Genomic DNA, 17,729 nt, shown 5'->3' with positions numbered 1-17,729 from the left:
CTTCTCGTGGGTTTCCTCTCCGAACGCGCCGCGCACTAAGTGGCGAGGGCGGGCTGTGATATGTAATTAGGCCGCGTCCTCCGTGGTTGGGTGGACAGCTAATGGGAGTGCGGGCTCGTCTGTGTTTGGGGGCGGCCCTACGTACACACAGTCACTCCCTCTTCCCTTTGGGGTTAGTTTGCTTGTGTTTAGTTCCCAGAGATAGTCAAATCGGATTCCTTTGGGAAAGAACACAAATCACTCCCGTTTGAACAAGGGGAGCAACGAGCGATCCGCCGCCACAAGGGTCCACCTCTCTTTCTTGATTTCATATTGCTCATTCATTTGATTTGATCAGAGAAAAAAAGCTTTGTGTGGGGGGGAAAAAGAAAAGAAAAGCAAATAAAGAAAAAGGAAGTCTTTGGATAATGACATTTGATCTAGCCGGCTGCAAAGGCTGTTTTGATCCTATTGTTACTTAACGTGACATTAGAGTGTTTTTTGACAAGCTGCGCTCTCCAGAAGAGACCGACCGAGTGAACGCGCCTCTCTCTCAGCTCCGCTGTTTGCTGCGCGCTGCTCCCAGATCTGGATGTTGACACCTTGCGTTTCTTGTGACACGTTGATTTTTTTGTTTTCTATTTCATAAAGGAAGCGGTAATACAGTCAAACGCAGAGACACCTGCCCATCGCAGACCTCTCTGACTGTCTTTTTTTTGTACCGAGCGATCTAAAGAAGAAAAGACTTGAGGCAAACTGCGAGAGTGACAGGAAAAGTCCGTTTTCATGTTTGGGATTCAAGAGAGTATTCAAAGGAGTGGGAGTAGTATGAAAGAGGAGCCCATCGGTGCTGGGATGAACGCTGTCCGGACATGGATGCAGGGTGCCGGGGTGTTGGATGCGAACACAGCCGCTCAGAGGTAAGACGGAGACAGCATCCAGATCACCACGTTACCTTATAGAAAACCCGAACCGCTACTTCCCATCTCATCATCGCAAGAGGACACAAAAGTGGCTCATACGATTGTTGGACACCGTAATCCGTAAACTATCAAGCGTTTTTTGAGATTCTGGTGATAAAAGATGAAGACCTAAAGATGAAATAGATTTAGAGTCGCGATCAACCAAATGCTGATTTTTCCCTCGTGTCTTTTCTCGATGTTTCAAAACAGAATAGAGTTCAATTGTTTAAATATGAAATAAATAAATTAAAATGAGAACATCCACTAGGGTCACAACCCACCCACGTTTTGATTTAAACTTAAAATGACATTTCAGCAGCCATCCTAATGAGATCATATCATAATTTAAAATACATGTTTTGCGTGTTATATCAATATGTGCCACACTTGGTTATATCCAAACCTGACTGCTCGTTCGTTTTACTCGTTCTCTCTAAAACATGAACGTGTTTAATTGCTTTTATTAATAAAAACACAACTCAAATTGGGATGATTATATATCATTGCAAACTAGAACATGCATTTACACACACATCAAAACACCTACAGCTTCCACACAGCTGTAAACATTGATTACTTATAACTGTTCTGACTTGAGATTTTTTTTTTGAAATTTGGATTTAGTATTAATATTTTAGAATAACTTATTCTAAAACGTAATAGACAAAACACTGTAATCTGCATAACATGTATTTAAATCAAAAGCTTCAAATATATATTTTTATGATAAAATTGTGAATTCATAGACCTACATTTTATATAAATATTTCTTACAGTTTTCAAATGGGCTTTGCTATTACACCCCATGACCCTCTCCGTGTCTTTCTGTCATCCCCATGTAGTGGTGTCGGTCTTGCCCGGGCACACTTCGAGAAGCAACCCCCTTCAAATCTACGGAAATCCAATTTCTTCCATTTCGTTTTGGCTCTATACGACAGACAAGGACAGCCAGTGGAAATCGAAAGAACGTCTTTTGTTGGATTTGTGGAGAAGGAAAAGGCAAGTGTGGTTCCGTAGGCCCGGCACTTTGGCGAGTGTGCAAGATCATTCTTAATTTCGATGAGTAATTTTACACGAGGAAAAGGCATAACAACAGATAAAACAAAAAGTTTGTATTGCACCCACTTCAAACGCGCTACGTGTCCACAGACAGTGCTGTAAAACAGTCTTTCCTCCAATTATTTTGGGCTCCCTTTGCTGAAGGTTTGCTGTCAGAGCTGTAATTTGATTCTTTTTGCCATATTAATGATTTATTAGCCAAGCGCAAAATGTAGCTTTCATCAAAGCTGTTTTAGCTGTTTGTCACATACCGCCCAGCGTTCTGTAAATTTCTGTAAGTTTCTGTGCATAGAAAAAAAAGTAAATGAAGGCACAGTTGTTGCGGAAGATCAAAGTTTAAAATCTCCAATTCACTTTTTAATTATGATATATTTCCTCAATTAATTAACAATAAAACGTGTGTTTATGCCCCTATACTGTTATATGACTATTAGGCAGTATAGACCTACTCTGGTTAATTACAACGATTAAAAAGTCATAGAAAAGTAAATGTTCATATGCGCTCAAAGATTTATTTTATGAGTCTGTATCCGATTCTTCTTCCATATACACCTGTGTTTTGAATACTCGTCCATATGCACCTGTGTCTTGCCTTTGCTTGTTATCAGACTGTGCAACACAGACGTGACACAGAGTAATTAGTAAGAGGTGACAGCCAATAATTAGTCTACACTGCAATATCGCTATAGCAAAAATAAATAAATGAACTAAAAAAAACGTTTATTTACTTGAACACAGCTGGGAGTTGCCTTGATTTACTCTGTCATATGTTGTGCGTCCGAGAGTTTAACTTTGGCCTTCCGTTATTCCACAGGGGAATTGTCCCGTGTGCGGCCGCGCTGGGCCTGCAGAAGGGGGGGGGGACCGGAGTTTTGCTAATGTGTACATTTATTTTTGTAGGAACCTACCGGGGAAAAGACAAACAATGGGATACATTACAGATTGCAGCTTCTCTACAGCAATGGTAAGTTTCCTCACATTCATTTTAAAGCGGTTTAACTTTGCAAGGAAAATATCTCTCTGGGGAATTGAGCTACAACCAGCATCTGAGATAAGGAGACAGATAGCTGACTTGAAATATGTCACACTGTGGAGTTATTATTATTGCTGTTGTTGTTATAAAAAAATGCTAATTATTATTATTATTATTATTATTATTATTATATTTATTATTTGTAGCAGTAGTAGTTGTAGTAGTACTATAGGAATAGTATTGTTGTTATTATTTTATGAGGTAATGATCAATATATCAGTACAATACACATTTTCAAAATTTTAAGTATATGCGTCTAGTTTTTCTAAACTTTTAATACAATATAAACAGCTTTATTATTATTATTATTATTATTAGAATTATTGTTATTATTATTGTTCTTGTTGCTTTTATTGTTAATACTGTTACTACTACTACTACTACTACGAATAATAATAATAATAATAATAATAATAATAATAATAATAATAATAATAATAACAATAATAATAATAATTCCGCAAACATGCCCTTTACATAGACTAATTGTCGAACAGCAAACACATATAAGAACCTTTTCTCGAATCGTTAAAAAGCACTGTTTAAAACAATTTACAAACGCATTAGGTGTTATAGACGTTCAGTTTTAAAAGCGACATCAATAAATATTTCCGGTTTAGAGCTGTCATGAAAATGATGTTCCTCGTTCTAGATGAGGAAGTTAATGGCCTAACCTTATTATTTGTTACTGCTTCCTAACGTGGTCAGATGAGTTTAAATTTTATTGCGCTCCCTAGTGACGTTTTCTGTTTAGTAGGCTGTTAATGCGAAGCAAAAGCTGGAATTTTTTAATGTATGTCGCTATTTCCTGTTTGTCACTATACGTATTTGAAATAGTGTACAAATAAATGCACGCTCCGTTTGCTGAATTAACTCAGCTTACAAAATAAAATTAAAGTGTTAATTTTGTTTATTTGCTTGTTTGTTTCGTAACGCGCGGCCTCCCCACAGTTGCCAAAGTTTGGTTTTTAAAACGACGAAATTAAAATAATTTCACAAAGCCGATTAAAGTTATTTGGATACGTATAACCTATGAATCTAGGTGAATTAAAGATACTTGTTGTCATTCAGGTGTCTCAGTGTGTTCTTTTGAAACTGGATAAATGATTACTATATTATGCGTGACTAGGCGCTCTGGTGACTTCTACTGGGTGTTCGTCCAATATCAGAACACATTTGGAAAAGCATCTGCTTTAACTCTGTAATTGTGAATTCTTGATTTTAGTAAATAAACATTTTCTTTACCACAGGCATAAGGACAGAACAAGATTTCTACGTACGCTTGATTGATTCTATGACTAAACAGGTAAGGCCTTGTATTAAAAGCTAATATAGTAACTACAATTACTTGAATAATAGTAATAAATATTATTCATATTGTTCTGCCAGATTTGTGTTTTGTGTGTGTGTGTGTGTGTGTGTGTGTGTGTGCGTACATGCACATGCGTGCACGTGCGTGCATTCAGGACTGTGTGCTGCGTGCCTGTGTGTGTGTGTGTTAGGGGTTGCTATGTATGTTTCCTTGAACCTATTGACTTTGGGGTCATGTTGTACAGTGTGCTTTGGGGCATGTGGCATGCTAATATCTAAATATGACATTGAGTCCATGATTAAGCATTTAAGATGTTTAAACAATTTTGATTGGCGTGTGTGAGTGTGTGTAGTGTCCTGTACAAGGAGCGTGTGTGAGCCTGCATACCTTGTATACCTGTTTGTGTGCGTGCAGTTGGGTTTATTCAGGAAGTGCATGTTTGGTAGGAAGTGTGGTTGCACTGGTAGGTTTTCCATGGAGAATCAATGCAATATCCATGTTTTCCATGTTGGGTTCTTTACCACGGAATGCATGCAGGGTTCCAGGCAGTCGTTTGAATTGCCCGAGCTTCACTCTCTGTGTCAGCCAATCAGCAACATCTCTGTGTGTGTTAAAGTGCGTGTCCTACTGGAAACTGGAGCAGCCGGGAAAGTGAGGCCTTAAACCACTAACAGCTGAGTGAGTGGAAGAAGGACCCGTGTTTCCCAATGTGCTCGGGCACCAGGACCTCTCACTTATTTTTCCATCTGATCGCTGTGGGACTCTCTGTGATAGGCTGCTTTCCCTTCTTATTGGTTTCCGTGTTGTGGTTTATTCCAGCATGAATGCCCATCTGGAGGAACTCAAGTTTGAATGTGTAAAAGTGAGTTTTTGGAACATCACTAGAATGTGAACACGTTACTAGAACACTTTGATTATCGTTATATTAGAGGTGAAATTAGGTAAAGGACTTTTGCAGCGTAATGATGCCAAACATGAATCCTTTGCTACTCGCGGTGTGGGGTAGGTGTTACATGTCTAGCAGTGCCGGGTGAAGCGTGTAAAGATGTCAGGGAACGAGCAGGTGACGGCGTTAAGTGTCACAGCCCCGTGACACTCGGGGAGTAGCCAACCCTTACTGTATCGTGATGCCAGCAAAGTGCACGTGCACGTTCGTGAGATCCGCATGTTGTACAGCTCTGTAGCTGCACGTGTCATCTTTTATTTCACACGTCACAAACTGCAGTGATGCTTGTTTGTTTTCCCCTTTACACTGCCATTCTCGATTACTACTAAATCACCACGCACGCCTGTCACTTTAACGTGCTAAATTGTGCTTGCAAGCCGCAATAGAGGCCTTTGCGTGCCACTCTAGAAAGTCATAATGGAAGGGTTCGGCGATGTAGTCATTTAGCTGTGTCAGGGTCACAGGCACAAGTCCATAGTGTTCCTCAGCTGTGTGAACCACATGTCTGTGCCTCTGCTCTGTGTGTGTGTGTGTGTGTGTGTGTGTGTGTGTGTGTGTGTGTGTGTGTGTGTTGCACTAGTTCTGTGGAGCTGCTGATGCCAGCTGTGGTTGTCACTGCACAGAGCAGTTTGGGTGGTGTGTGGCGAGGCAGATTTAGGAAGGCGGGTGAAAGGCAGGGGTGTTACGCTGGAGGAGGAAACACAGTGGTTGGAGGACAGGCCCAACGATTGCGTTGTCAGAACTGCGCCTCAATAACAGGCCGTTTATCTCGCCAGCACTGTCCCCCCACAAACGCATATTTCACCGTGTGATTTACAGGCTATTTCTGTGAACCACAGCAAAGGCCATGGCATTACCTCTTAATGATGTGGAGGGCAACGAAAAAAAGAGGGAAGGAGAGAGGGTGAGGGAGAGAGGGAGGGAGGGAGAGATGGAGGGAGAGAGAGAGGGAGGGAGAGAGGGAGGGAGGGAGAGATGGAGGGAGAGAGAGAAGGAGGGAGAGAGGGAGGGAGTCTGGGTAGTTTGGCACACATGTAGACACGCTGGCATAATACAGTAGTACACTGCTCTCCCTCGTGGAGACTCGTGGAGTCGTGGAGGCTCAAGACCCTCAGGTCTCTTTGCAACAAAGAGCCTTTCACTACATTTCCCAGTATTCCTTTCAGCAAGCTGAACCCCATCAACTCCACAGATTTCCATATAATACCATTTCTATTCTCCCCCTAAAGGATGGTGTTGAAATCATCCCCATTCATCCCCATTGGCCCAAGGAGCAGACGTGCTTTGGGTAGCGGTGAGGCGCGTCTTTAAGCCAGGTTCACCAAACCCTCTAAACCTCACTGTGGTGAGGATCGTGCCTACTCCGGCTGCCCAGTGCTTGGGACATGTGTAAGATTTCCCATTAAAAGCCCGTAACTCGGCACAGAAGGGCTACTGCAGCACCGGGCCCATGCAGGCTGGCTTGGACCCAGCGGCACGCCGGTGCTCCAGAGCAGGTTTATGGAGTTGTTCGACACACACTTCTCATTAGCAATGGGGGAGTCCTGACTCCTGGGAGCGGAGGGAACGTGTGGGACTGCATATGGAAGTGGGAAACAGGCAGCGTTAGGAAGAGAGACGTGAAAGGTGTGAATGAGGGAAACATTAGCACGGGAATGTGGATGATAACACACACTATAAACCTGATCAAGACTTGACCCAGTGTACCGTGTCTTATACTGGCTCCCAAACGCACTCCCAGTGAGCCGCTGAAGGAGAGGAGAGGAGAAGAGAGGAGACGGGAGGAGGGAGGGGAAGAGGAGAGAGGAGAGGATAGGGGAGGAGAAGAGAGGAGACGGGAGGAGGGAGGGGAAAAGGAGAGAGGAGAGGATAGGGGAGGAGAAGAGCGGAGAGGGGAGGAGAGGAGAGTGGGACCTGGGTGTCAGGCTGACAAACCCTATCTGTGATCAGTGCCATAGTCTGAGACATATCTGATAAAGGCAGTGCAAAAAATGCCTCTCTCTCTCTCTCTCTCTCTCTCTCTCTCTGTCTCTCTGTCTCTACCTTTTTCTCACTCTCACTGTTGTACAACAGCTGAGTTACAGAACAAAGACAAATCACACACAGACATCCACACACATAGAGCGGCGCCCCGTGCCTGACACGTTGGCTGGTGACACTAACACAGAGGGAAACGTGCTCTCATGTATTTAGAGTGGTTTGTTTACATGTTTCAGATGCAGTTGTCACTTCAAGGTGGCGACGGCAGGTCCCAAACGAGCTATGAAGCTCAGCTCTAGCCGAATGAAATATGTATTAAAAGCTGCGTTGGGGCCTAATGAAAGCTTGACAGAGGGCTCGGCGAGGACACGGCATGCATGTTTCATGATCTCGCTAGCCTTCCTTAAGGACCTCTTTGTTCACAAGGCATTGAGCAGGAGTTGGCAGGTATACCCCGACTGCCCTGTTGCTTGTTGAATGTAGGTGTGTGTGTGTGAGTGTGTGTGTGTGTGTGTGGGGGGGGGGGGGGGGGGGGGGGGGGGGGGGTGTGTGTGTTTGTGTGTTGAGAGCCAGGCCAGAGGCAGTGCCCCTCAGTGAGCGTGTGTAGGAAGGAAGTTGAAAGTGTCCTCTCTGGACAGCAACGTCTCGGAGATTTAAGGTTCTTCCCCGCCTGTGTGTTGTCTTCCTACTCAGTAGTGGACAGGGCGGTGGACAGCATGCCACCGTGGAGCTTGGGCACCAGAAACACTTGACCAAAGTCAACACATCACGACAAAGCGATACATCTCCAATATAAGACATTTCAGGAGCTGTTTGGAGACATCGGTGATGTCTGACTGAGAGTCTCAGAGTGTCTGAGTGTCTCCGTGTTTTCACGCCCTGTAGCCATCTGAACACTTAACACCACTCGTATGCAAATATTTATACACATGCACTTATGGGGCCCCAAACAAAAGGGTTACTTTGTAACGTGTGTGTGTGTGTGTGTGTGTGTGTGTGTGTGTTGTGTGTGTGTGTGTGTGTGTGTAGGTGGGTGGGTGGGTAGGTTTGTGGGTGTGTGTGTTAGAGAGAGAGAGAGAGAGAGAGAGAGAGGATGAGAGAGAGAAACATAGAGAGAGATAAAGTAAGAGAGAATGAGATAGAGAGAGAAAGAAAGAGAGAGAGATAATACAGAATAATATTAATATGGAAGGAAATTAGGAAATTATCAAATCAAAAACATAGTGATCCAAACAACACCAACATGCTTCTTCTCTACTGTGAGGCAATAAAGGAATATCAGCATTCACTCAGAACCAAAAACACACAGTAGCCGACACTTTCAAGCAGCAGACTCTATTTGAGAAGTCATTCAAAACAAACCAATTTTGGGACAATTGGAACAAGCTTAAAAAAAGAGACCGGAAAAACTAACGATACAAAATAAGGATATCTGGACAATGCATTTCTAAACCCTCTTCCAAAAAACATTACCAAATCCTCAACAAAAACATGAACACAAAACTGGAGGAGCTCAAAATGGCAATTAAAGATTATCAGAACACGTTAGACTTCTCAATTACTGAACAGGAACTCAAGGAGAAAATTAACAGAGATCAAAGAAAGAATGCCGTCCTGATGGTGCACTGAATGAAATTGATCAAAATCTCAAGCTCTAAAGTTCATTTGGCTATTCTAGAACTGTTTAACCTAGTTCTGAGTGGAGGTTTCTTCCCTAAAATCTGGAATCAAGGACTAATAACACCAATCTTTAAATCTGGAGATAAATTCAACCCTAACAAATACAGAGGGCATCTGTATGAATAGTAATCTTGGGAAGTTCATGTGTATCATTTTAAATTCTAGATTTATGAACTTCCTTACTAAGCACAATGTCCTTAGAAGAAGTCAAGTTGGATTCCTTCCAAATTACCACACCACAGTTGCACGTTTTCACCCTACACAACCTAATTAATAAATATGTAGTCCAAAATAAAATACTTTATAGACTTAAAAAGGCATCTGGCACCAAGGTTTATTTTACAATATTATGGAAAATGGTGTAGGGGTAAAACATATGATCTGATCTGTCAATGTACACTGGAAATAGGTGCAGAAAAAAACTGGCTATAAACAAATTTCCTCTCAGGAACGTGGAGTGACACAAGGCTGCTTTCTAAGTCCAACACTTTTTAATATCTAATTAATTGGGAACAATACTAGACGAGTCTACAACTCCTGCTCTCACTCTGTATGAGATTAAATTCCTGCTATACACAGATGACCTGGTTCTGCTGTACATCACTGCACAGGGTCTACAGCAGAAACTGGACCTGCTAGAGCAGTCCCAACAAAGAAAGATTCCAGAAGATCAACCCACATTTGCATTAGGATCCAACAATAATGAATACTAAAACAAGTACAATTATTTAGGGATCAAAATGAGTTCTTCTGGACATTTGAACTTGGCAGTGAATTAACTGAGAGGAATAGCATGCAGGGATTTCAGTGCCCTTAAACAACACATGTCGATAGAAATCCCAATCAAAATATGGCTACAAATATTAGAATCTGCCCACATACCAATCAGGAACTCAGCAAATGGGACAAACATACAATTAAGTGCATGCAGAGTTTTGTAAAACTATTTTAAAGGCACACAGGAGCACCACTAATAACGCATGCCAGGCAGATTTAGGCAGATAAACATTAGTAATGAAGATACATAAAGGGCATTCAAACTCTGGATACATTAACAACACAGTGACCGCCACTCATATCAGTCTAATGCTCTGCAGTAGCAAGACTGGCAGGAGAGGCCCGTCACTCAGCTGGTCCTCACACACAGTTCAGCACCAACACACTCTAACACACATTAACACACTCTAACACACATTAACACACACTAACACACAAGACCAGAACAGGCCCCTCACTCAGCTGGTCCTCACACACAGTTCAGCACCAACACACTCTAACACACATTAACACACTCTAACACACACTAACACACACTAACACACAAGACCAGAACAGGCCCCTCACTTAGCTGGTCCTCACACACAGTTCAGCACCAACACACTCTAACACACATTAACACACACTAACACACAAGACCAGAACAGGCCCCTCACTCAGCTGGTCCTCACACACAGTTCAGCACCAACACACTCTAACACACATTAACACACTCTAACACACATTAACACACTCTAACACACTCTAACACACACTAACACACAAAAAAGAGAACAGTTCCCTCACTCATCCAGTCTTCACACACAGTTCAGCACTAACATACACTAACACTACTCTAACACACACTAACACACACTAACACACACTACCTCTACACATGCTCAACATAGACCATATAACACAGTGCTGTGCGTCCACTCCTGCTATAGTCTAAGGGACAGTGAGGAACCATGTCAGACACCATAGAGTTTCATCATTATTATTATTATTGGTGTTATCATTAGTCATTATTGTTGTTGTTGTTACTCTTGTAATTTTTTTTACTACCACAATTAATGCTATTATTATTGTTATTAGTAATACTTTTATTATTACTATAAATATCAGTTATAGAGGCAATGGTGGAACTAATAATGTTATTAGAAGTACAGTTATGATATATATATATATATATATATATATATATATGAATAGCTTAGGCAATACAAATGTGCATATTTGTCATACCAATGAAGCACCATTGAATTTAACTGAATTGAATTGAATTGAGAATGAGACAGAGAGAAAGAGAGAGAGAGAGAGAGAGAGAGAGAGAGAGAGAGAGAGAGGGTTGTTGGTTTATACCTAACCAAACTTAAAAGTTTTATGAACAAGAATAAGAAACTAAAGAAAAAGTCACGTTGATGGTGCTTTAGGCTGTAAGGATCGTGCTGTAATACTCTTCCCAAGTTTGGTTTCACAGTGATTAGTTTTCAGTGGAGGAGAGTGTCAGAGGTGTTGTCAGTAAAGGGCTGAATAATGTGCTTGTCTGTGGAGCTCACCGCACACTGCTGTCTCCCTACAGAAGGTTACGCAGCCATTGTTTCAGTTGCCCGAACTGGACCTACAAGGAAAAATTGTGGAACTATTTTCGGAGCTGTGTCCAGCACTAGAGTACTATGTGTTCTGTAGTGTTATTCAGAGCCTGGGAAAGGCAATGTGTGATAAATGGCAGACCTTACATATGAAACTAATGTATGTGGGGTAGAGGACATTTCAGTGTATCCTGTCCTGCTCTCTCTCTCTCTCTCTCTCTCTCTCTCTCTCTCTCTCTACCCCACTCTCTCTACCCTCTCTATCTCTCTCCATCTCTCTCTTTCTCTATCTTCCTTTCTCCCTCTCTCTACCCTCTCTGTCTTTCATTCTCTCCCTCTTTCTCTTCCTCTCTTCTCTCCCTCCTTTCTCCCCCCCCTCTCTCTATCTCCACCTCTCCTCCTCTCTCCCCCCTCACAACTCTCTAACTCTCCCCCCCCCCCCCCCCCCCCCCCCCTTTTCTCAGAGCCTGAGGGTTGGGGCTCTGGGCTCAGACAGTGATGCATGCTAGCACACTTTTAGAGGACCTTGACCCTCATTTCCGCAATGGGGAACTAAACAAACACATGTTCTTGATCACCAGTGTCCTCCAACCATAGCAATGGCACATGGAAAACATTCACATACGAATGAAGCTTCTTTTGATAGATTAAAAATCTTGTGGCCCGTTCTGTTTTCAAACAAGTGTTCTGTGGCTAAGTGAAAAAAGCTTGTGCACTTGTGATTGGAACCATTTCTTGTTAATGACTGTCAGTTTGTTTCTGCGAGTGTATGTGTGTGAATGTGTGTACGGGTGTCTGCGAGTGTGTGTATGCTGTGGGGATGGTGGTAATGGGCAGCACTGTGGAGGTGTGTGTGTGTGTGTGTGTGTGTGTGTGTGTGTGTGTATGTGTGTGTGTGTGTGTGTGTGTGTGTGTATGTTTGGACTAGGGTAAGTGATTCACGGCTTGGGAAGACATGTTGTGTGGAATGGGCGGCTGGAAATAAGCTGAGGTTTTTTGGATGAAGTGTTGACTTGGCCAGATGGCTTGCTATGTTCCAGTCTGGCAGCCCAACTGCTCACCACACACACACGCACACACACACACGCTAGCACATGCATGTGCTGACTCACACACACACACACACACACACACACACAGCCACACACACTCACACACACACACACACACACACACACACACACACACACACACACACACACACACACACACACACACACACACACACACACACACGCACGCACACACACGCACAAGCTTTACCCCATACAGTTTGCATTAGCCCATCTCTTTCAATGAACCATTTCAGACTGAGTGAAACTGCAAATATTCACCGTATAAGCTGTCAGTCCCATCAATCTGCAGTGTTGTAAAGACACAATAAGAGTTCTGGCTCTCCTCCCCCTAAATATGAAACATGACAACGGCAGCAGGGCGTGGTACACAAATATTTTTGCCTCAGAATGGAACAACATGCAGCACTTTATGTGGCAATATTATGAAACAACATTCCAGGGTATTTTCCTATCGAGTTGAATCCCTTCCCAGATGCCTCGGCAGGGTGGCCATGGCGACATCGCCGGGCAGCAGTCAGCCCAGTCTTGCCATCAGAAACTCCCGTCACTTCTGACCTTCCCCGTCTGGGTTTCACTGGACTTCATGACAGTGGCATAGTCGGGTGAAACCACTGCCAGCAACTCGCTCGGTGTCAATGTGACAGTCTGGACCCATACAGGGATTATAGGTTTAAGGTTCTGGAAGTACAGCAGAGAGGCAGGCACGGTTTCATTATGGCTGGGAGTGAAATGGAGCTGAATCACAGCTGGACGGAGCGTGTCGGCTCTGGCCTGCCCCGGGGCAGAACCGTCGCTCCACAGCCGGGGTAAAGTGGGCATTAAAAAGGCCACTAGCTGCCTGGCAGGGTCAGCAGTGGACTGCCCTGCGTACCCTTGCATACCTTCAGCCTACCCACAGTGCACTGGGCCGTCGTCAGTTTTTGGCCGGCTGCAGTAAAGGGAAGGGGCTGATGACCGTGTGGTGGCCTGGCAGGAGGGATGCAGAGAAGCTCTGGGTCGCTCACATGACACACTGTGACCGGGCGAGAGCGCCACCTGCCTGACGGAGTGGGGATCGCGTTGTGAGAGTGAGATTGTGTGCGGGCTCGGTGCACACTGGGATGGCTTGCGCTGTGTGCTGGTTTTGGGGAACTGGTGCCAGTGCGAGTCCAGTTCTTGCCAGTATCAGGGGTGAGTGTGAGCCTGCACCCCGCTGTAAAGCCACCGCGGGACTTACGTTTACGCTCACTGTCTCCTCTTTCCCTTCCAGCCAATCATTTACGAGGGTCAAGACAAGAATCCAGAGATGTGCCGAGTGCTATTGACACATGAGATCATGTGCAGGTGAGACACACACACACACACACACACACACACACACACACATACACACCCACACACACACACACACGCACGCACGCACACACACCCACACACACACACACACACACACACACACACACACACACACACACACACACCTCCCCAAAAGAGAGAACCCAAAGACACAGCCCCATGCTCACACTCAAACACATGCTCTCTCTTTCTTTCACACTCTACCCATTGCCATGAGACAATCAGGCTCTTGAACTGGCATGTCCGCTCTCGGGCCACCACTGGGCCAGCACCGGGCCAGCCGCCTGCTGCCTGGGCCATGCTTTGGCCGGCCGAGGATCTTGGCGTTGCTGCCGAGCCCTGCAGTCAGGGCTGGCGCTGTCCTCCTCTGCTCACACTTACTCACTCTCTCTCTCTCTCTCTCTGACGCTATCTCTCTCTGTCTCCTGTGCCACACACCGAACCTCCTGCTCACTGGAGAAGGGCCAGAGACTCAGCAGAACCACAGGAAGCCCACACTCCATATCCCTCACACAAGCAGGACCTGAGCTCCTTCCCATTAGATACAGGCCTGGCTCATTTAGGCCCAGCAGATATGCTCAAGGTTGAGTGTTTCTGCTTTTATTTTGCAGTAACATCAAATACACAACACAGGCTTATTTGTCTCATTATTTGTTGCAAGTTTATTTATCCCTGTTGATAAGTTGTGTTTTCTTTCCCGAGAGACTGAATATTTTGAGGATAACTCGAGCCTCAACTACACTTATCATACCAGACATATTCCAATCATTTATCACAATCCCAAACAGGTCCAGAGAAAGCTGGAGCAGTTTGTTTCCTCTCAGCCGATTCACACAGACTTCTCCTCCCAGACGACGTTTAAACGTCCTCTTCATCAGAGACACAGCTCTGTCTAAGGAGATGCCAAAGTGCCAGCCACCACTTCTAATTTTGGAGGCTGTTGTGTTAACGCTCCACTGACGGGCATTTTTTTCTGTTTGTGGGAAACACACACATGCACATGCACACACACACACACACACACACACACACACACACACACACACACACACACACACACACACACACACACACACACACACATGCATGCACACACTGTAAAAAAGTGCAGATTCTGTCACCTCTAGCATGGGGAATGGAGAGTAAGAGGAAGCACCTTAGAGCAGAAACAATTCTGCAGTGTCTCCCTCTCTTCCTGTCTTCCTCTCTCTCTCTCTCTCTCTCTCTTCCTCTCTTTCCCTCACTCCCTCATTTTACCTCTCTCCCTCTCTATCCAGGTCATCCACTTTCTGCTCTGGGAGGAGAGAGACGCAGAGAAAGCCGTGCACCTTTAATTAAAATCAAAATATGAATTCCTTGTGCTTAAAACTGGGTTGGGGAGATGGGTGCTCATCTATTTTGGGTTGAAGTGGCAAACATTTGAACAGTTTTTCTCCTAAAAATATCCCACTGATGCTTGGTTAATTAGGACAAGGAAAAACTCATTACTCAATAAGAATCTTCTTGTTATTCCTCTGTTAATGAATGCAGCTTGCTTTGAGTTTTGACAATGAAATATGTGCAAGCAAGCAGGAGCCTTCTCTCCTTCTGTCTCTCTTTCTCTCTCTCACTTTCTCTCTCTTTATGTGTCTTTCTTCCTCTTTTGCGCATACATTTAATTGTATGTCCATACACACACCGGCCCACCATAGCGGAACATCACATTATCACTTTCTCTCCTTGAAGCGGACTCTTTGTACCAAAGAGGGATATTGACACAGGCACAAAGTGCCACACGCTCCTTCAAAGAGCACCGGTGCAGGCTTTGATCAGATACCTGCGGATAACGCCGCGTGCATCTGAGGCACGTGGTTTCCCTAGCAGGGACGGGTTCACGAGGTCCAGCGAGCATGTGTTGGAGGCTCACACAGGCCAGACCTTCTCATTTGTCTCTATTGGGTTCCACTCCAAAGACTGTCTCAAAAGAAGCCAGAAAAGAAGAGAGACAGTTGTAGGGTGACAAAATGTGTAAACAGCCCCCGCCCCCCCCATCGCTTCACCCCCCCCCCCCCACCCTCCTCCGTCTGTTGCCGAGATCCTCTGCTGAGCCTGCAAAGCGTTCGAGGTGCAATTACCAGTCTGCGATTAGGCTCTTCTTCATTAATCAGGGCTGTTAATTGCTGCACGCGAATGCCATTAGCCATATGGCGTCGCTCGTGCGGGGGGCCTGCCTGAACGCGGGGACGTGCGAGAGCCTCCGTGGTCCCGCTCCACGACCGTTCCCCCCCTCCCGCGCAAAACCACAGACCATCGCTCAAAAAGCAACGGCACTGCCGTACCGAACTGATCACGTTAACGAACGTTCCCGTTTTCTGCGGTCCAGACGGGTCAGTGACGGGTCGGGTCAGGTGCACGCGGCTCCCGACAGCGCTGGTGTGGGCGTAGGACGGCGTGCGGGCCTGGTGGGTCCAACTCGTTGTTTTGCTTTCTGTTTGTTTTTTAGGAGGCTGTTGTAGAGCTATTGTTGGGTGTGGGTGGGGGTGGGGTGGGGGGTGGGTGGAGGTGGGGGCAGTAGATCTGAGTTTCGGGGTGGCTCAGGCTTAATGGCGTCGGCGGGGGCAACATCCGGGTAATTACGCGTTGCAATTTAGATTTAATTTCTTCAAATGCCACGGCAGGAGGAAACACTCGAGATTAAAGATAGAGGCGCGCTGGTCCACTGGGACCAAGAGAGAGGAAAATCCCCAAACAAAGCGATGGCGTGCATGGGCTAATTAGCATACTTTTTTGCAAATGGGAGGGGCTCCGGGTGTTGCGCTTGTGGAGGGGGGCTGGAAGAGGTTGGGGGTGGGCAGGTTCGGGCTCCCATGGGTGCTTGCTGATGATTGGATTATTTGGCTGTGGAAAGTCACATCAGTCTGCAGCCGCCTCCTCCTTCTGCTTTCCCAGCATGCTTCACTCTGGTGATCCAGAGGGACCTTGGCATGACCCACTTCCAAGAGAACAGTACTGAAGAGACTCAGAGGAGTGCACTCAGAGGAGAGAGGGAGGAGGAGAGAGATGTGGAGGGAGGTAGAGAGAGAGAGAGAGAGAGAGAAAGAGAGAGAGAGGGAACATGGTCGGAGAAGTGTAACAGTAGGACGCAAAGTGGGACTAGGTCGCCTACAAGCCCACTGATAATGGCTCTTAACTGGCCCAAAGAGACTGGCACAGCCCAAGCAGTGATTAGAAAAGCCCCTCCCTGTCTCTGAGGCTCCTCCCCGTTGATCTGCTGGAGGAGGGACCTGGGGCACTTAGGCGCCCTGTGGGAGGGGCTCCGGCGAGGCCAGGTGGGGTCAGGCCGGCGGGCTGCTGGTCCCTCCGCGACACACTACCGGGACACACAAATGCTCCACTATCACATGACGCCACTCGCTCCATCTTCTCTGCCATCTGTGCGCTGAAACCTGAGCCCAATGGCCCCACCTGCAGCTCTATGACGACGCTCAGCCACAGGCCAGAGAGCCTCCACCCTCCCCTCCACCCTCCCCTCTGCTCCATCCGTCTCTCCTCTCTCTGCAGTCATCTTCCCTTGCAAGTTAATGTCTGCATTTTGGAAGGCTTGTGAAACTCAGCAAGTGCTTGATGTTACTTGAAGAGTTGTTCTTTCCATTGTCCTAACCATTATTTGTATTTATATTCACACTTATATATGTCACTGCAGACAACCCCCCCCCCCCCCCCCCCCTCCAAGGACCTTGTTCTGTGTGCTGGAGGTATTGTGGAGTAAGGTGCAGGCGTGCCTGATAATTGCTACCTCTGCCTGATGGTTAGGCTTCAGGTCAGCCCAGACATACGTATAGCAACACCTGGGTTAACTCTCTCTCTTCTTCCCCCTCCTCTCTCTTAACCCCCCCCCCCCCCCAACATCTAGCCGCTGTTGTGACAAGAAGAGAGTTGCGGAAACCGTAATGAGACACCCTCCGACCCCCGTCATCATAGACAGGTAAGAGGGAAACTAGCCAACCATGTCTCTGAGTGTGTGCGCGTGTGTGTGT

The 17,729-nt window shown here is 45.6% G+C and overlaps 1 protein-coding gene across 1 annotated transcript; it reads left to right on the top strand.

Annotated features, from left to right (window-relative positions):
• Window positions 1-17,729, top strand: LOC143527643 (transcription factor COE1-A-like). The gene is made up of 6 exons (XM_077022950.1): window positions 1-899; window positions 1,784-1,940; window positions 2,901-2,964; window positions 4,284-4,339; window positions 13,628-13,701; window positions 17,606-17,729. The coding sequence occupies exons 1-6, from the start codon at window positions 766-768 to the stop codon at window positions 17,679-17,681; spliced, it is 561 nt and encodes a 186-aa protein (XP_076879065.1). The 5' UTR covers window positions 1-765; the 3' UTR covers window positions 17,682-17,729.

Source organism: Brachyhypopomus gauderio, chromosome 11 (genome assembly GCF_052324685.1).
Source record: "Brachyhypopomus gauderio isolate BG-103 chromosome 11, BGAUD_0.2, whole genome shotgun sequence".
Lineage (NCBI taxonomy): Eukaryota > Metazoa > Chordata > Actinopteri > Gymnotiformes > Hypopomidae > Brachyhypopomus > Brachyhypopomus gauderio.
The sequence above is the reverse complement of the archived record's forward strand: the minus strand, read 5'-3'. Positions and strand labels throughout refer to the sequence as shown.

Coding starts and splice junctions, on each gene's coding strand:
- LOC143527643 (XM_077022950.1), top strand. CDS start 766: ATGTTTGGGATTCAAGAGAGTATTCAAAGGAGTGGGAGTAGTATGAAA. Junction 900..1,783: donor GCGAACACAGCCGCTCAGAG/GTAAGACGGAGA, acceptor ATCCCCATGTAG/TGGTGTCGGTCTTGCCCGGG. Junction 13,702..17,605: donor ACACATGAGATCATGTGCAG/GTGAGACACACA, acceptor CCCAACATCTAG/CCGCTGTTGTGACAAGAAGA.